This window comes from Lampris incognitus, chromosome 11 (assembly GCF_029633865.1).
Source record: "Lampris incognitus isolate fLamInc1 chromosome 11, fLamInc1.hap2, whole genome shotgun sequence".
Lineage (NCBI taxonomy): Eukaryota > Metazoa > Chordata > Actinopteri > Lampriformes > Lampridae > Lampris > Lampris incognitus.
This window is the reverse complement of record NC_079221.1, coordinates 25,570,331-25,590,675: the sequence shown is the minus strand read 5'-3', so window position 1 is coordinate 25,590,675 and position 20,345 is coordinate 25,570,331. Positions and strand designations below refer to the sequence as shown.

General features: G+C 41.2%; 1 protein-coding gene across 2 annotated transcripts in view; it reads left to right on the top strand.

Moving 5' to 3' along the window:
* The first annotated feature begins 4,844 nt into the window (after nucleotides 1-4,844).
* Nucleotides 4,845-20,345, top strand: part of rrp1 (ribosomal RNA processing 1) — a 31,485-nt gene continuing 15,984 nt past the window's right edge. For both annotated transcript variants that reach the window (XM_056289500.1, XM_056289501.1), the window contains exons 1-8: nucleotides 4,845-5,027; nucleotides 5,544-5,626; nucleotides 7,489-7,546; nucleotides 8,790-8,875; nucleotides 9,206-9,267; nucleotides 9,952-10,081; nucleotides 10,826-10,890; nucleotides 19,288-19,496. In XM_056289500.1, the coding sequence (XP_056145475.1) occupies nucleotides 4,901-5,027; nucleotides 5,544-5,626; nucleotides 7,489-7,546; nucleotides 8,790-8,875; nucleotides 9,206-9,267; nucleotides 9,952-10,081; nucleotides 10,826-10,890; nucleotides 19,288-19,496 (820 nt within the window). In that variant the 5' untranslated portion in view covers nucleotides 4,845-4,900. The remainder of the gene's footprint in view (nucleotides 5,028-5,543; nucleotides 5,627-7,488; nucleotides 7,547-8,789; nucleotides 8,876-9,205; nucleotides 9,268-9,951; nucleotides 10,082-10,825; nucleotides 10,891-19,287; nucleotides 19,497-20,345) is intronic.

Genomic DNA, 20,345 nt, shown 5'->3' with positions numbered 1-20,345 from the left:
AAACCTGGCACTTCTTCTGCTGACACAGGTGAGGCACATTTGCTTTCGGGGACAGGGCAGTGGACACCCTGAGGACAGCCTGGAGATGTTCATTGGTCAATCTGGACCTTTGCTTTGATTTATTGAAGTTCATAGTTGAGAACAGTTTCTCACACAGATAAGTGCTGCTGAAAAGACACATGAGCTGCCTGAACAGTTTGGATAACTGTAGGAATGTTTTGGGAAGCTCTCTGAGAAACTGTCCTAGCATCTCTTGCTTTCATTGTGCCTCTCTGAACTTTGCCTTGAACTCACTGCAAGTCTGTGAGCGCCATTTGAAATGTGTTTGGAGCGCTTGGGTTCATGTTGTACCCAGATGAACTGGTTCAACCTTTGATGCTTGGAGCACTGTTCACATCTAAGGAGAAGGGGTCCGCGAATAACTGGAAAGTGGCGCTGTGCATCTTAAACTCAAAAAAGTGATGCTCACACTCCTGCTGCAGATTATCAGTGGCAGTCACATACTCATCAGCAGTGACTGGCACCATCATCAATAATTGACTGGCATGTTGGGAGGTGGACAAATCTCTTCTCTGTGAGTTGTGTTTTCCATAATCTGAGTTTCACAGAGAAGGCTTTCACATTATCAAATGGTCCACTGACAAGTTGGTCTGGTCCCTGCAGTTTTGAATTAAGAGTGTTAAGTGCCTGTGTGATATCAACTAAGAAACCTAAATCCATGAGCCATTTGGGATCATCAAGCTCAGGAACATGTAGCCTGCCTTCTTTCATGAATTCTCTGATTGCCTCCCTCAATTCAAAAAAACCTTTTCAAGACACTGCCCCTGCTCAACCAGCATACTTCTGTAAAGTACAACGCATCTCCATATGTTGCATCTATTTCCACTAGAAATGCAAGAACTGGCAGTGTTCTAAACCTCTTGATCTGGTGTAATTGATACATTTCACCACAATAGTTATAACACTGTAAAATTTCAAGTATCTGCTGCAGAGTGCCTGCTGGTGAATGATGCAGTGCAATGCAATTGCGGGATCTACATTCTCTTCCTCCAGCTTTCTTTGAATCAGTGCCACAAGCCTATTTTTTCTTCCCGTCATTGACAAGGCACCATCGATGGTGATTCCAGTCAATTTATTCAAGGGTAGACCAGCACCCTCAACTGCATTGCACAGCACTTGAAATATATCTTTAGCTGTAGACTTTCCCTGCACTGGATATAAAATTAGCAGTTCTGTTAACTTAAAACGGTCATTGATACCCCTTACAAATATAGTGAGCTGAGCATTGTCATTTACATCTGTGCTTTCATTAAGTGCCAAAGAATAGTGCATGAAATTGTTTGCTTTAGTGCACAACTGTCTGTAAATATTGTCTGATCTGTGCTACCATTGTATTAGACTGATGTTTCTGAATAAAGATGCCTTCTCCCGGCAAACGATATTCGTTACCTGCAGCATGCAGTCTCCCAGAAGCTGTCCCTCCATAAATGGCTTGCCAGCCTTCGCTATTGCTTCGCTTACCACATAGCTAGTTTAGACAGCTGTGTCAGTCTTTTTTGGCTTTGTGAAAAATGCTCTGCTGACAGGACAGACTTTTTTGAAAGCGTGCTGCCTTTCTCTCCGATCATACTTTTATGCACGTTTACTGGTGTAATATCACTTCAGATTGAAACCCTTCAGGATGGCAACTTTTTCCTTGCAAATTATACAGATCGCGGATGCATTAAATTCAGCGATGAAGTAGTCGCATGTCCATTTCTCTTGGAACTGTCGGTGCTCTTGGTCAACTTTTCTTTTGGCTTTTGAAAGTGACATTTTTACAACCCATCTGCAAGCAGTCAACAATTTACGTTAGCAAGCTCACGTGAGATATTTCACAGTGGGCTAGCCTAGCCTACTGGGTTTATGCACTCGCGTTGCCAGTGGCTACTGTGTGTGTGTGTGTGTGTGTGTGTGTGTGTGTGTGTGTGTGTGTGTGTGTGTGTGTGTGTGTGTGTGTGTGTGTGTGTAAGCGAGAGAGAGAGAGAGTGCTGTAAAACTGACATTAGGCTACATCATCTGCACCTGGCCTCACAACTAATCTTAACTGAGTACTTAGTACTAGAAACAAAGAAACGTTAGGGGGAAAAAAACACTAAAATAGTATGCAAAATGGATACGCGGTCCGGATATCTTAATAAATGTAAAACATAGCGCGGGCCGCACAAAATTCCCTTGTGGGCTGGATGTGGCCCGCTGGCCAGTAGTTTGAGACCCCTGGAATAAAGGGAAATGAGGTTGTAGATAAGCTTGCAAAAAGTGCATTAAACCAAAATGATAATGAGATTTTAGAAATGTGTTTCATTAGATCAGAACCAAAATCACAAATGAAATTGTGGCAGGAAATCTGGAATAATGACACGAAGGCTAGAGATTATTACAAATTTCATAAGTCTGTCAAAGTGAGAAATAATCGAGGTAAATGTAGGAAAGAAGATGTTATTTTCTCTAGGTTGAGATTAGGACATACAGGACTCAGTGCTACTATATACACAATGAAAAAGACCGTGTCGGATAAATGTTAGACTTTTGTAATTGCAAGGAAACAGTCGAACGTGTGCTGATAGGTTGTAAGAAGTTCTGTGTAGAAAGAGAAAGACTGAAGGGCAGGGTGGTGGATATGGGAAGGGAGTGGAGCATCAAAGGTCTGTTAGAGACAGGGGACAAACAATTACTGGTGTATTCGATACGGGGTGTACTGCACCACAAGGCGACATCACTAACCGCTCGGCTAAAGGGTCAGACCCGTTAGCTAGGGGCTAACGTGTCTTATTAGTAGTTTACACTGGTGCAAAGGGCTTTATTTGAATACTTAAACGAAACAGGTTTAATAGCCATATTCCAACTTTATAGTCATGGTGTTACACATTCCAGTACAAGATAGATAGATAGATAGATAATTTTATTAGCCACACGACCAAGGCCGGTGGAATTTGTTTTGGTACACTTTACACTCTGCAGCACAATACATACATGGACAACACTCCACATATTATCACGAACAATACAGTTACACAATAACTATATCAGGCATAACAGTGAATGGTGGTATTTATGCCAATGGTGTGTGAGGAGGGGATTGTAGGGAGGAAATCGGGGGGGGGGGGACTGTTTGCGAAGGGTTTAGTCTTAGTTGACAGTGACCTGCAGCGCCTCCCTGAGGGAAGGAGCCGGAAGAGGTAACGAGCAGGATGTGAGGGATCAGAGGTGACCCAGTAGATAGCGGCATGCACCTTTAACGTTAATTTGTAGTCCGTCCGAAAGACGGAAGAAGGAGAAGTAGAAGAAGAAGAAGAAGAAGAAGAAGAAGAAGAAGATTTGTTTTTTTTTAAATCAAGACTTCAAATATACAAACACATCAAACAAAGCCAGTATACTAAGAACAGTACACCAAATATGTCAAAGACAATGAGAACAAAACAAGGGAACAGAAAAGGTAAATTAAAAAGAGATAAAATAAAATGAAATAGGACAATGCAATATTCCAGGGGTTACATTACAGTAAATTGTTCAAATGCAAAGACTAGTATTTGGGCATTTCTGTTTTTCATACATTTTAGAGATTTGGACAAAGTTACTAATTCGGTTTTAAAGGCTGCTAAACAGGGATGCGTTTTGCAATATTTACATTTGTGTATGAAATATTTTGCCAAAATAATCACATTATTCAACAAGAATTCTATATTTCTATCCTCCATAAACATTCCAAATTTGACACTTACTAGTAGAAATGGCGGTAAAGCACTAATGCTAGACTTCATCCATACATACAAATTATACCAAAATTTATAAGTTGTGTTACAGTGGAAAAATAAATGATCCGTTGTTTCCATGTCTGTCTTGCAGAATTGGCAGATATAACAGTCTACATTAAATTTTAATCATATAAATTCACTGGAGGGGTTAATATCATTAATTATCTTGAAGTGAACCTCTGGCTTTGGAGGGGATAGGGAATGAAATGTATCTTTTTCTAATTTTATGGGCATTCAAATTTGAGTACATGTCTAAAATATAATTCCTTCTTAAAGGGTTAGGATAACATATCTTCAACAGAGAGTTTCTGATAAAGAGATTATTGCAGGTTCTGTCGACAAATTTTAAGTTGTCAACCATTAAGGGGCGAGTGTGGGGCTGACAGAGGACACTGTGAGACCATCGTCTGAGTTGTATAGAGATCGCGCCTATTCGAAGAAGAAGAAGAAGAGAAGAGTAAGAAGAAGCAGCAGCAGCGGCAGCAGGAGCCGAACTAGCGCGTGTGCGTTAAACAAATTATTTTCTTTTTTATTGAGAAATATTCTCTTAACGTTTCAATTTGACAAAACGTAGAACAGAAAGAAGACCAGGGTAATTAGTTTCATGCCAGAAATGTACAAACAGAATAAAAGAAGCTAAAAAACAACAACAACAAACAACAACAACAACAACATATGGACCCACACAAGAGATTTACTTATAATCCTGAACAGTGTGCATACGCTGACAGTTTTGGTTAATTTCTGATTACGGTTTTTTAAATGTAGTAGAGTTTGAAGATATATGCTTAAATTTGTTTGTTTAAATGTTATATAAGATGATAGCTTATTCAACATTTTCCATTTCATGAATATAGAATTTGGCTAAAATAATGAGCAAATTAATGACATTGTTCATTGCTGGAGAAATTAGGATCGTTGAAGTGCGTTAGATAAATCGAGTTTGCAGTACGGATCGTGCAATGACATCGCCATCCTGTGGTACTGTGCAGGACGCGATGTAATACAGAGGTTGACTACGTCATCTTTATGCGTCGCTGGGGAGAAAAATGTGAGCAAAGTAGGAGCTACAGGGCCGAAGTATTTCCACGTGAGTTGCCGAGGACATGGCGCCGTTACAAGAACCTGAGATTCAGCTTGCTCAGAGATTAGCCTCCAATCAAAAGCCGATTCGGACGAAGGCGATGAAGAAGTTAAGAAAATATGTTGGTCTCAGGTCACAAAAAGCCGAAGGTAAAACACCTTACCATCGTCATGCTAACTAGTGATCGTTACCAAAGCTAGCTAGGCGAGCTGTCATAAGGAAACACTATCCTCAGGTTCGGAAATGTGTCTGTTTAACAATCTCATTGGTACATAGTCATTAATGAGTAGCCGTCAGTACAGAGTAATGAGAAACTATTTAAATTACAACTGTTAGTTTGGATGTAACTTAATTGTACCGGCATAATGGAATATATCAAATCAAATTGTAGTATACACGTGTGGAGTCAGTAGACTACAGGCTCAAATCAGCATGCGATATAGATGTAAGTTTCACTGCAACTACAATAGACGTGTCATTTTCGAGCTGCCTTGTAACTCAGCTCTGTGAAAACGTCCTTAATTTTGTTGTTGCGACCACGTCCCAAACTTGCTTATTTGTCAGATGCTGGACACACTCGATAGTGTGGATAAGAGGATGCCACACATACTGTTTCATAGGTAGTGCATTTCAAGTTCTCTACCTTACCACTTTTCTGTATGCAGGTGGATTCACAAATGATGAGGTGCTCAAACTATGGAAGGGTCTCTTCTATTGCCTTTGGATGCAGGACAAAGTACTGCTTCAGGTATTATTGGCTGCTCTTTTTGACTTTTAGAACAAAATCAATGCAAAAGCATATGATGCAATGGACAAAGAATAGAGGCCACTGTTTTGGAAAGACCAGGGTGACCTTAAAGGTAGAACGAGTAGAATTTTCCTAAAAATCAATGTATAGACTCATGCAAAAATAATCCCTCTCAATCATAATTTGTGACCCACTAGATGTGTGTGGTGGTGTCTGTATCTGCAGAGACCCTGTCCTCTGCCTGTATTTTCTTATTTTACTGTGTACAGGACGTTTCTGGGCGTTAACCTTTTTAACCATTAACCAGCTACCAGATTGAGGCCATAAGCATGCATCCAAGAGGAGGCTACGACAATGGTGGGACAGAGTGCCAAAAAGATGCAAATATATTCTGCTGCATCAGAAGACCCCTGGGCCAACCAAGCCTGAAAGCCCTTCTTCAGCCTGACGGCTTCCCTCACCACCCGTGTCCACCGGCAGGTTCTTAGGTTGCCACCTTGACAGGCACTTATGACCACAGCTTCTACCTGCCACATCTACAATAGAAGCTTTGAACATGGCCCACTCAGACTCCATGTCCCCAGCCTCCCTCAGGATACATGAGAACTTCTTCCGGAGGTGAGAGTTGAAGACCTCATGGACAGGGGCCCCTACCAGACGTTCCCAGTTCACCCTCATTACACGTTTGGGTTTACCAGGTCTGTCTGACAGCCTTCCCCGCCATCTGATCCAACTAACCACCAGGTGGTGATCAGTTGACAGCTCTGCCCCTTTTCACCCGAGTGTCCAAAACATACAGCTGCAGATCTGATGATATGACCACAAAGTCTATCGTTGATCTTCGGCCTAAGGTGTTCTGGTACCAAGTACACTTATGAACTACCTTATGTTTGAACATGGTGTTTGTTATGGCCAATCCATGAGTCGCGCATAAGTCCAATAACAAGGCACCATTTGGGTTCCGATTGGGAAGGCTGCGCCTCCCAGTCACGCCCCTCCAGGTTTCTCCATCATTGCCCACGTGTGCGTTGGAAGTCCCCCAGAACTATATAGTCGCAACCCTATCCAGGACACCACCCAGAGACTCCAAGAAGGCGGATACTCCAAACTGCTATTCGGTGCATAAGCACACACAACAGTCGGAGCCTTCCTGGCCCACCCAGTGACTCGCAGTCATATAGAGGCAACCCTCTCATTCCTCGGGAAGAACTCCAACATGTTGGTGCTCAACCGGGGACTTGTGAGTATCCCCACACCTGCCCAGTGCCTGTCACCTTGGCCAACTCCAGAAAAGTGAAGTCAGTTGGCACCTTTGCCTGCTGCCTGGTCTGCATTGCACCCTACCCCAATGCTCATACCCACGGGTGGTGGGTCCACGGGTGGTGGGTCCATGTTGTTTTATCGGGCTGGGCCCCATGAGCCAAGGCCCAGCCACCAGATGTTCGCCGGCGAGCTCTCTTCCCAGGTCTGGCTCCAGGAGGGGGCCCCGGTTTCCCTTTTTCCGTCCTTAAATATGAAGGTGACAAAAATCATGACACAAAAACACAAATGACGTCCCGTAAGTTCTCCTATCGCTAATATTTAACATAGCTTCATCATTGTCTGACTGTCAGCCCCATCCTCTGCTCATTTCCTCTCGCAGATAAGCCAGTCTAGAAATTTGTGGGAAAATATACACCTGATTATTGTCAAAGCCTGTAAGACTGTTAAGTGAGTTCTATGCAGTTTGCTTTTTGACATCTTGACATCCAAAGATGGGAAGAAGCCACTCCTCCCCTGCATCTTCACTCTTTAGCTAAACTAGAGGGAGATTCCACCAAATGGGCTTTTTGATTCACGCAGGCTTTATTTTTGGTCCACAGGAGGAGCTGTCAAAGCAGATCTCTGGCCTTTTACACAGCTTCCAAAATGTTGACAGCCGTAAGTTGCTCAAGCCTATTGTCACAATTTTCATGTAACAGTGCAGTGTTTCCTACAGGTCTGAAATATACTTGTGGTGGTAGCCAGTGGAAAGAGCTGGCATTACCTGCTGGTAAAAATGGTCTAGTACATGTAGCAAACATCAAATATGTGTGACCTTTAACACAATATTTTGATTTATTGAATATTTCTATAAATTTCACATAATGCATTTCACAGCTCTAACCCCGCCAACCCTCCCCTCCACTACCCACATAGGAATAGTAAGACAAAGTAAAAAAAAAAAAAATTACAATGAAACACTCTTTGGTGTGTACAAAGATGGTATTGTTTGTCAGAACATTTAATCTTTCTTGGCTTTTCACAGAGCTCCAACATCTGTGCATGTTGGAACGCCTCTGGTGCTGGTCTATTTATCAATATTCACAGACATTCAGCCAGGTTCTCCCCTTTCAGTTTGTTTCTCAGGTCAGTTTTAACTGAAAAACAGATGAAAAACCTACACTTGGCTTTAAATTAATTATAAAGAAATTAGATGTGAATATATTTAGTGCTGAAAGAAAGATAAAATTTACTTAAGTAAATGCATGAAAAAATATTAGTCTAACCTTAACTCAAGTTACTCTGTGTTTTTCTAACTGCTATAGCCCAAAAAGAAAACAAATGATAATCTTTCTTATATTTAGCCAGGGCAACTTTGCTGCATGTTGCGCAACAGTCAAGTTACATGTGCTGAATACACTCTTGAGCCTTGTAGCTATCAATGCAGCATAGTTTCCGCTTTTTATTTGGAAGCTACTACCAAAGTCAGAGAACAATTACACAAAAAGTAGAAAAGGAGTTGCTTTACCTGGTCTGTGCTTGTAAAATATCCACCATGTCTGCATCTTCTAACATGATACCAGAGAACGTCTCTGTGTTACGCTTCAGAGCATGTGCGAGATTGTCAATAGACCCTTCTTGTGATAGCAGAACGAACAGGTACAGGAGGGTTAGAGCTAGGGGACATTGTCCAATAGTTAATTGATCGCAGATGGCGTCGTTCTCTTGGATGGATATGAAATAAAAAAAATGTTAAAACGGCATGCCAAATATACTTGGTGGCAGTTAATATACCTGGGCGGCCCGTCCAAGTAAAGTCTATGTGTGGGAAACACTGCAGTGCTGCAAGCTACTAAAGAGAGTTTGGACCATTGAGGAAAAATCTCTGATATTATGGTTTTGCTTTCTTTTTTTGTTGCAGAGTTTTTGTTTCTGAGCAGTTTCCTGCAGACTGTCAGTAGAGAGTGGACTGGCATTGATATGTTGCGGATGGACAAGTTTTTCCAGGTTTGTATTAGTAGAATGAAGAATTAGCGTTATCTCTGATTATAAGACAGCGTCAGACAAAGTGTCAAGTAAATAATGTTTTGATATTTCTTGGACAGCCACCATGATTGCAAGTGAACAGTCGATCCAAAATGATGAAAATTATGATTTTCCACCTCAGCTAAAAGTAGCTTTTACTTTGCTGCTTTAAAGGGAAAAATGTAGACTTACTTAAATTTATAATTAAACTATGCTTCATCTTAAGGCTTAACTTCCCCAAAGGCAAATTTCTATGATGATTTAAGTATTATAGTATGAGTGATTTCAAGCATTTTGTTGTGTTTTCAACAGCTGGTTCGCTTCATGTTCAGACAGACTTTTGAGGTGTTGAAGAAGAAGAACTGGGAAACCAGGTATTAGTTTTGAAAACATTGTTTTCACAACCACAAGTTCTAGCACAGACCCCAAAATTTGTATTTCCCTTTTTATCTCATTGTTCATTCATTCTGTAACATTTTATTCATTATTGAAATGCAGAAAAAGTTTTTCATTACCCATGTGCTCAGTAAATCTAGTCACAGGCTTAGATTTTTTAGTTTTATAGTAAAATAAAATTTTAGGATTATAGTAAAATCAGCAGGATTTTACTATAATCCCAGAGGTTCACATACTTTTGCCACTCACAAATATCTAATATTGAATAATTTTCCTCAATAAATAAATGACCAAGTATAATATTTTTGTCTCCTTTGTTTAATTGGGTTCTCTTTATCTACTTTTAGGACTTGTGTGAAAATCTGACGATGTTTTAGGTCATATTTATGCAGAAATATAGAAAATTCTAAGGGGTTCACAAACTTTCAAGCACCACTGTAAATGCGACTTATGCACCGAACCGACTTTTGTGTGTGTGTATGTGTGTGTGTGTGTGTGGTTTTTTTTCCCCTCACAACAATGCGTTTTTTGCTGAGTCTGACTTACATTCCGGTGCAACTTGTAGTCCGGGTCATAAGATATGTTCTCCCATCTGGAAGTACATTTTTTAAATGTTGCAATATGGTCCCCCAATAATAGCTGAGTAACTGTCCTTCTCCCAGTCTGGTTGCCAGATTCCTGGAGCTGCTGACTGAACAGATCCTACAGAGTGGCGGTGGAGTCCCCCGTGGCCTGCAGTTCCACATCCTGGACCTCTACATAACCGAGTTGGCCAGGGTGGGCTCAGCCGAGGTACAATCAGTGCATGATTTTTCCAATATGAACCCGACCTGGCTTAAATACAATGTCAAATGTTCAACATTCTCTAAAGCTCCCAGAGCAACAGCTAGAAGTAGTTGGTGGAAGGTTGAGGCATTGTACACTCACTTGTTGGTCCCTGTTGGACATTGACATAGCCGCAGAGTCAGCGCTTGCTGGCGGCCAACTTCAAATCTGCCCGCAGTCAACATTTTTGAAAGTTAATGATCAGCCCAGTGATTGACAGTTTATAGGTGACACTGTGTGAATCATCTGATAAGGTGTGAAGAATATCAAATTATTCAGAAATTCATTTTGATTTGTGTGTGTGTGTGTGTGTGTGTGTGTGTGTGTGTGTGTGTGTGTGTGTGTGTGTGTGTGTGTGTGTGATAAATGTGATATTGGACAAAAAAATGGGTCTTTGCCTCTGTATGTTCCTAATTTCTCACTTTCAGTGTAGGTTATGTGGAAATTAAACTCACTCTACTATTACACTCGCATGTTGCTCGGCATCAGAATGTCAGTTAAATCAAATACAATTTGTATCCACATGAGCTGATTCAACTTTCTTGATTTCCTTACCTGGATTATTGCGCATGCATAAAGACAATGTCAGTTAAAGTTGCACTTCTAGCTTCATTTTTTTGTATCGATGTGAATTGAAAAATTGATTGGTTATTGAAATAGCTATAGCTTTTGATGTGAACTAAAAATAATTTTTTCCCCTCCCCTTTGCAGCTCACTGCCACTCAGAACCAGACGTTCATCAACCCGTTTTGCAAAACAGCTGCCAGAACCAAGGAGTATGTTCACTATTTTCCCTTATGATTATTCTCTTTCCCCCCACACTATTTTAAAGTCACAGCCTGTTTTCATAATTGCGATTCTGTTAACATAATAATGTTAAGAAGCATTTTATAAGGTCTTTATAAGGAACGTATTACCTATTAACTAAAATTTATTACATGCACTTAATGTAAAGTGTTACATTTATAATTTGTCATGCTGCTGTCTATATATGAATGTCTTTGCTATTTTATCATTATTTTACTTTTACTTTTGTTAATCCCCATGGGGGAAATCCATCCTCTACATTTAACCCATCCCAACACATACACACACTGGGAGCAGTGGGCAGCTGCCATGCAGTGCCCAGGGACCAACTCCAGTTCTTCTTTCCATTGCCTTGGTCAGGGGCACAGACAGGAGTATTAACCCTAACATGCATGTCTTTTTGATGGTGGGAGGAAACCGGAGCACCCAGAGGAAACCCACACAGACATGAGGAGAACATGCAAACTCCACGCAGAAAGCACCTGGGACGGCCTGGGTTTCGAACCCAGGACCTTCTTGCTGTGAGGCAGCAGTGTACCAGTGTTGCTTCAGTTATTATATTGCTATGTCATTGCAGTATTTATTTTTTTATTCTATTCTGTACTCAGATCTCACTTGCAAATGAGATGTTGATCTCAATGTGACTTCCTAATTAAATATAAGCGTGAGGCACTGAGAGGGGGGGTGCAAGCCCGGGAAATAAACCGAGGGGGGAAAAAATAGAGCGGAACAGATTTAACAGGTGCTAATAATGGAGTGTAACAGTGAAAGGTAAAAATTTTAATTGTCTTTAGCAAAAGCAAGCAAGCAAAACTTTATGTAGCATATTTCATTCAGTTGGAAGCACAATGTGCTTCACAGAGCATGGGCTACCATGAAAGTTGTAGCCACAAAAACTATGTGAATAGTAATCATAATAGTAATAATAATAATGCATTTTATTTAAAGATGCAGCGGCATGGTGGCGCAGTGGTTAGCGCAGTTGCCTCACAGCAAGAAGGTTCTGGGTTCAAGCGGCGGCACGGTGGCGCAGTGGTTAGCACAGTCGCCTCACAGCAAGATGGTCCTGGGTTCAAGCCCCAGGGTAGTTCGACCTTGTGACCTTGTGTGTGGAGTTTGCATTTTCTCCCCATGCCTGTGTAGGTTTCCTCTGGGTGCTCCGGTTTCCTCCCACAGTTCAAAGACATGTAGGTCAGGTGAATCAGGCCATAATGAATTGTTCCTAGGTGTGAATGTGTGTGTGTGTGTCGGCCCTGTGATGGCCTGGCAGCTAGTCCAGGGTGTCTCCCTGCCTGCTGCCGAATGACTGCTGGGATAGGCTCCAGCATCCCCGCGACCCTGAGTAAGGATAAGCGGTTTGGATAATGGATGGATGGATTTAAAGGTGCATTTCATGACAATAAAGGTCACCTTACATCAAATACCATAAAACAAAGCAGTAAAAAACCTTAGCACAATCAACAATAAAACACAATAAGCAAAGAGCATACATCATCAGGAATTTTAAAAAAAAAGATGAATTTTAAGCTGTTAAATGCTGTTAAAGTGAGTATGCTAGTTTAAAAAAGGTGGGTTTTAAGAGCAGTTTTGAATTCTGTAATGGAGTCCAGTAAGCGGATTTGATGGGGAATGGAGTTCCAGGGTTTGGTTGCAGCATAGGAGAAAGCCCTGACACCCATTGTGCTGAGGTTGATGGCTGGTAGTACCAATAGACTTGCTGGTCAAGACCGAAGGAAGCAAGATAGAGTGGAAGTCTGAAGGAGGTCTGTGACATAACAGAGGATAGATTATGAAGAGTTTTGAATGTTAATAATAAAAATTTGAAGTTAATCCGCTGTGACACAGGAAGCCAGATACATTGGGTGCAAGAGGCCAGCCCCCCTCAGAAATCAGGGGGAGGTCAGAGGTTCATATCTCACAATAAAATGCAGCAAACTGTGATTGATTTTAACTGGATCTGAGAAAACCTCTCCTGCAGGAGATTTAATTTTCGGGATTAATCTTGAGGCCATGGCAGCTCTGGCTTGAAGGGCCAAGATTTTCACAGCCTTGTTGCCCATTTCAAAGAAGCATTAGATTTAAGCAGTTGAAGTTCTGCTTTATGGGTAGTTAGGAGGTCAAGTTTGGCATGGAGCTGTAAATGTTTTTTTTTATAGTTCAGAGTTGGGGGAAATAGCATATTGACTGTCCAGGCAGTGAAGATCCCGAAGTATCTCCATCGACCTGGCCTTGTCAGCTTTCATCATTTTCGAGACATATTAAATGGATTGGCACCGTATATAGGCTTTGAAGGCTTCCCAGAGAGTTCCCTTTGTGACATCGATTGTGTCATTGGTCTCAAAAAAGAGCGCTATTTTTGTGAATTTAAAAACTGTCTAAATGAGTCCTCTGCCAGTAAAGAGGAAGTGAAATACCATTGGTTAAGGAGAAGGGTGGGAGGGTTGATACTAATGTCAGTAGAAATGGGCATGATCCGAAATGGCAATGCTATGATATTCACAGGCGCTTATTTGTTCAATTAATCTGCTGTCTCCTAGAAAGAAATCTATTTGTGAGTACGACTGATGGACATGGGGGGGGGGGCTTACTTGAGGGGAATTTGGCTCTCCATGGGGTCAGACAGCCCTAAACGTTTGACATATGTGTCTACGTAGTACCTTTGCTGAATTAGCTAGCACGTAAGGGTTGTCTGTTCCTGTCTAGATTTAGATATTAAGGCAACACCCCCACCTTGTTTATTTGCCCGAGCTACATGGGCATAAGTATAGCAGAGTGGGGAAGCTTCATTTAAGGGAAGGAAAATATTTGGTTTCAGCCATGTTTCACATAATCCAATCATATCGAAACTATGTTCAAGAATCACATCATTTATTAGTAAGGCTTTGATAGACAATGATCTGATATTTATGAAACCAAATTTAAGCATCTTGTGGAAGTGATCAGTAGTAGGCAGAACTTTAGAGCTACCAATAGGTCAAATATTAATTGGAATTGGACACCTGGCTGACAATTTGGGCGACCAACGCTTTAGACGACATGTGGTCACATTTTTGATAACATTAGATGTTTGGTTCTGTAGATTATTAGGTACTTTGCTGCACATTTCACCACCACCAGTGGTAGGAATGATTATTAGATTATTGTGATTCACACAAGTAGGAGAGGAGAGCTTGGGAGCAACACAGCAGGGTAGAGAGACGGTCTCAATGTTATAGATCAAGCTGTGAGTCTGATAATCTACACTATGAGACATTACCTGACTAAACGTGTTTATTACACTACTTGACTCCACATCTGCACTAGATTTAAACCTAGCAGGCTCTCTAATCACCTGCAACCTGCTGAATGATAAGTCCCTAGTGTTAAACTAAATGTAAACAGCTATCTATATTTCTAGACAAAAGAGCAGCACTATCCCCAGTAGGGTGAATGCCGTCCGCTTTCAGCAGGTAAGAGCAGCCCCAGAAAGAAGGCCAGTAATTAACAAAGCCGAATCCTTGCTCATTACAGTAATGAGCCAGCCAGCAGATGTACAGTAAGCTCATTGAGGTGAGCCTACTGTACATCTCATCATTACCCCTCACAAGTAAGGGACCAGAGACAATTAATCGATACTGACACATCTTTCTGGCAAACTCAAGCGTTCTGACTAGGCTGGCTTTTGTGATCTCTGATTGCTTCATCCTAGCATTATTGGTGCCGACATGAATAACAATATTGCTGAAAGTGCTGTGTGCCTGGGTTCCCTGATTCTGCCTCTGTGATGTCTGCACCCTGAGTAAACAGTGAACCTAAGCTGGCGAAGGTAATCTAATATTGTGGGTACTGGGATCTCCTATCACTAGCATGCATTGCTTGACTCTTTCGACAGGGGTGGGAGAAGCATGCTGGCCGGTAGGACTGCCAACAGGGCTGGTGAGTGGCGAAAACCGGTTTCCAGTCGGCAGAGGTGACTGCAGACCAGGCCACACAACCGGTGGCTTGCTCTTGCGAGCCTCCCCACGCCGGTAAACGGAGACAAACTCTGCCACATCAGCCAACGAGGCTGAGCTAGTGCTAACGATAGCAGGCCCGCTATTAGGCCCAGGGCTAAGGCTATCTGGAGTGCCCGTCACATTTAATGTAATCCTAGCCGAAAGAAGCTGCTCCGAGACTCACGGACACGTTTCTCTAATAGAGACAACATATCTGTAACTATGGAATAGTCACCACAAACCATAATTTTAATGAGGATGCTTTCACTGTGACTGTAATAAAGCTAACTGCTAAGCTAGGCTAAGCTCAAAGCTAGTAACAAACTAGGAACGAGAAGCTGCCTACTAAACACAAGAGTCGTATGAGAAAGAAAACTAATGAATCTAGCAATAAGTAAGTGAACTAAGCACAGAAAATAGCTAAATCAGAACAAATGAAGTGGTTAGGGCAGAATATAGAAAAGAGATAGTAAGAAAATAAACAAAAGTTATCAATCTCACAAAGCCACTTCTCATGAAGATGGAAGCTGGAAACAGCTGAGGGTGATGTCCACGGACCAACACCGAAGGAGGAGCCACCGAAGATTCAGGTTCACTTAGTGAAGATTTGTGTTGCAAATACGCCCTGCATAGAGCTACAGTTGATGAGCTTTTTAAAATAACAGACTCCTACCTGGCAAAGGCTGGGGAGACTGGGAATTTACACTGATGGGGCAAAAGCTATGGCAGGGGAACGGAGTGGGCTACAGGTGCTCATCAGCAGAGCTGCACTGACTGTAGAATGGGCACACTGCATTATAAATCAAGAATCCCTGGCATCAAGGCATTTGAGTCCTGAACTAAATGAAGTTTTGTCTGATGTAAATACCACAGTTAATTACATCAAAGCAAGACCACTGAAAGCTCGACTCCTCACTGTACTCTGTGAGAAGATGGGTGCTGTTCACACCGTGGTTTTGTTTCACAGTGAGGCCAGGTGGCTCTCCCACGGCAATTTACTGCCCAGGGTGCTGGAGCTTAGAGAGGAAATTCAATTTGTTTTTTGGGGGGTTTTTTGTTTGTTTTTTTGGAGGAGAGCATGGAGGAGCTTGCCAGTAAGTTCAGTTATCCAGTGTTTCTAATGAAACTGGCCTGTCTCGCTGACATTTGAATCAAGTTGAATGAATTAAATTTGCACATGTTGGACACAGGCAAGCACTTACCACACTTGGCAGACAAGACCAACTCATTCACTAGGAAGCTGTAGATGTGGGACATGAGACTTGGCCAAGGAAAAATAGATTAATTTGAAAATCTCACTGCAGCCATTGAAATCAATGAGATTACAGCGATTCCATGTCTCATGTAGCACATATCTGCCCTGAGAGGACATTTTGAGAAATACTTCCCAAGCAACAGCAGTCAATATGACTGGGTCAGAGATTCCTTTGGTGCTGCACCCCTTGCTGAATTCAGCTCCTCTGAGGAAGAACAGTTCATTGACATGATGTCTGACTCCACTCTATGGAATAAGTCTGCATCTTAAGACATTGAGTGAATTCTGGCTTGTTGTGGAGAGCGAGTTCCAACACATAGACCAGAGGGCTGCGGGCATTCTGTTCCCCAGGCTGTGGACATTCTGCTACCCTTTGCCATGTCCTGTTTGTGTGAAATGGGGTTCTCTGCTGTTGCCTCACTGAAATCCAAGTACAGATCTAAGCTGAAGATGAAGAGTGACTTAAGAGTGGCTTTATCAGAGATGAACCGTGCTTTGAAAAGCTGTGCAATGAAAAACAGGCTCATGGCAGCCACTGAAAACTGATGGCACCACATGCTCTTTCAAAGCAAACTTGACTGTTTTTTTTTTTACATCTCAAAAGGCATTTCATCGTGTTAATGTTCAGTTCATAAAGTTGAAATGAGTTCATATTCAATTAATAAAGTTGAAAGCAGTTCATGCAGTTCAGGTTTTTAGCAATTTTTCAATAAAAAGTTAATTCAAAATCATATATTATCAATGTTTTCCAATATTAATGATTTGCATTGACTGAAAGAGTATAGGGGGGGTGTCTAATTTTACAGGGAAGCCTGACATAAAACGTTTGAGAACCAATGCTCTAGAATGTCACTGTATGCTGTAGCATTAAGATTTCCCTTGGAACTAAGGGACCTAGCCCAGACCTTGAAAAACAGCCCAGACCGGTATTCCTGTTCTACCAAACTTTACAGTTTGCACTGTGTATTTGGACAGACACCGTTTTCAGGCATCCGCCAAACCCAAATTGGTTCGTCAGACTGCCAGATAGTGATGCATGATTCATCTCTCCAAAGAACGCGTTTCCACTGCTCCAGAGTCCAATGGTGGTGTGCTTTACACCAGTCCAGCTGATGCTTGGCATTGTGCATGGTAATCTTAGGCTTGTGTGTGGCTGTTCATGGAAACCCATTTCATGAAGCTCCCGACTAACAGTTATTGTGCTGACGTTGCTTCTAGAGGCAGTTTGTAACTTGTTGCAACCAAGAACAGAGAATTTTTACACATTTTAGCACTCAGCGGTCTCATTCTGTGAGCTTGTCTAAAATGTACACATGTAAAATGTACTGTTGTTGCTCCTTGACTTTTCCACTTCGTAATAACACTTAAAGTTGACCGGAACAGCTCGAACAGGGAAGAAATTTGATGAACTGTCTTGTTGGAAAGGTGGCATCCTATGAGAGCCACATTGAAAGTCACTGAGCCCTTCAGTATGACCCATTCTATTGCTAATGTTTGTCTATGGAGACCGCATATGCAACTACCAGCAATGGATGTGGCTGAAATAGCAAAAGCCACTCATTACCAGGGGTGTCCACACACTTTTTGGCATATAGTGTAATAGTGAATGTGTGTGAAGTAGGGCTGTCAAAATTGGCCAAAAATGATGTTCGAAAGCACATAGGTTCATACCCATTCAAATATATTTTTGCGCATTATGTTCATAAGAGGGCAAACCAGTACGAGAGACATAACTACTTGCATAGGAATATTTATTTCAATGTAAACGTCTTTTAAAAGCTCGACATACCTACACATTATGAAATAAACAAATAAAATAATGTCATATACTGTAAAATGTCATATATAGACCACAGACTTCTCTCTCTCTTTCTATCTCTCTGTCTCTCTCTCTCTCTCCACCGTTGTTGCTGCTAGAGTGAGAAATGAGAATGCGAGATGAATGATTCATAATTGATGTGTTATTCGATAGCCTAATTTTTATACAGATTAAGTAATATTCATACTGGTTTAAATAAGCAATTTGATAATATTTTCCCATCTTTGCTAAGCAAGAGTTTTCTGACCAAAATCCAAAGTATTTCCAAAGGGGGATTTTTAGATTGTTCCGAGTGAAAATCACTCTCTCTGCAGCCGAGCTGGGTTGTGAACTCTCTGCCATCTTTACCACACGGTTGTTGAATTATTCACTCGTTTCAGCTTGACCTAAATTTCATTTTCAACCAGTGAAAGTGATGTGTGACTCCTGTCCGTCATGCATCGTATTCAGTGCAGCGGCCAAGGGCCTTGTGAGAATTTGCGAGGTAGACAGCTGCGGTAGTGCTGCTTTTTTTTTTTTCTTCCACAAATGAATATTAATTTTCACACTTGAATTACTGGGTTTCTTTGTGTTTTTATTTTTATTTTTATTTATTTTTTTACAATTCGGTTATACATTTGAATTTGGAATATTCATTGACAGTCCTAGTGTGAAGCCACAAAATTGGAAATGAAAAGTGAAATAATTGCCTGATAAATCAAGTCATGGATGACACTGACAATTGAAGCTCCTCAGAGTTGCCACATCAAGCATGACATTCCTTAATGACATTCCGTAATGACGGATGTTTGCGTGTGTGAGGGTGGTGGGATTAAGACAAATATATGGCTTATTTTAAAGTCCCATTGAACCAATATTCTGTTATGCACCATTTGGCTCAGGCATATAATTAATGCGAAACAAAAAACCAATATTGTGAAATTGAACTGAGAAATATGTTCTGGTGACTAGATTATCACGCACTCTTATCTGAATATTGCTGCACTGTTTTTGGAAAAAACAGGCATGAATGAGGCGCAACTGCAAAATTTGTCCCAAGAGAAACGCTGTAGTTTCAGTCTTTGAAACCAATGTCAATCAAGTTTTAAATTACAAAATTTAAACAAGAACAAACAATTATCAAAAACATTTTTCCCGTAGCTGTGTAATTTTTTAACAATTACAATTGTGTGACTTCTGGCCTAGTTATCAATACGATCATTGTCTGGAACCTATGGAGTCCAACAGTTGTGTAATGACAGTCCTCTACTTACCCCTTTTCTCCCTCTTTTTCTATCTTATTCATTCTCTTTCATTTTCTACCATTCTGTCTCACTAGCCGTATCCTGTTCCAGGCCATCTGCAGTAGCGTTTTCAGCACCATCATTGAACAGGCTCCCTTTGCTATCGAGGACTTGATGAGAGAGATAAAGGCAGCCGATGCAGAAGACTCTGCCTCAGGCCAGGCTTCCGAGGAAGAGGAAGGAGAAAATGAGAAAATGAAGAGCAAAACAATCGGCAAGAGAGGAAAAGGAAAACAAATCAATGGTATGCTTTTGGATATGGAGCATTAAAATTAAACTGTTGGAAGTGTGGATATTTTCTGTTCATCAGTAAGAGTGGCGTGATGGAAACGGATGATCCGCTGTGGCGACCCCTAACGGGAGCAGCCGAAAGTAGTAGTAGTAGTAGTAGTAAGAGTGGCGTGATGATATGAAATACGTAAGTCCAGTCAGTTTTAAGGTGTAGAGATTAATATTTTGCAATTGTCTCAGTTTTTGTTCTTGTATCCACATAATCACTATTTTCAACAGCAGTCGGCATTTTAAATATATAGTGCAGTGTTTTATTTTGACCAATATCCAAATTAATTTCATTTAGCAATTATGGTGGATTAGTTTAGTGCAAATCCTGTGATTTGAAGTGATTTTCAAAATGGAGTAAAAATGTGTTTACTCTCAAAGCCACAGACATAATTTTGATCTAAGATTGAAAGGAAGCATTTTTTTTTCTTCCTGTAGACACGTGTTATTATTTTTTCCCTCACCACTTTCCTGTCCTCTCCCTCATGAACACAGCATTATATAAGCTGGTCCTTTATGATAGGTTCAAAGGTTGTTGTTGTTTTTTTTTTAACCCAGATCTCATTAAAACATTGATGGGCATTGTTTATAGTCATCCAGACAAAAATCTCTTCTTGAGAAACTTAACGCTTTGCTGAATCTTTTCGCTTGGTTTCAACACAATCCAATGGAGCAATTGTTTAAGTCTTCAGAAACAATTATATATATCATATTTGTCCCCCTACCGCGATATAATTTTTTTTGGGGGGGGGGGGGTCTGTCTGTTTTTGGTCTGTTTGTCACACTGTAGTACTATGTCTGCCGCAAGGTGGGG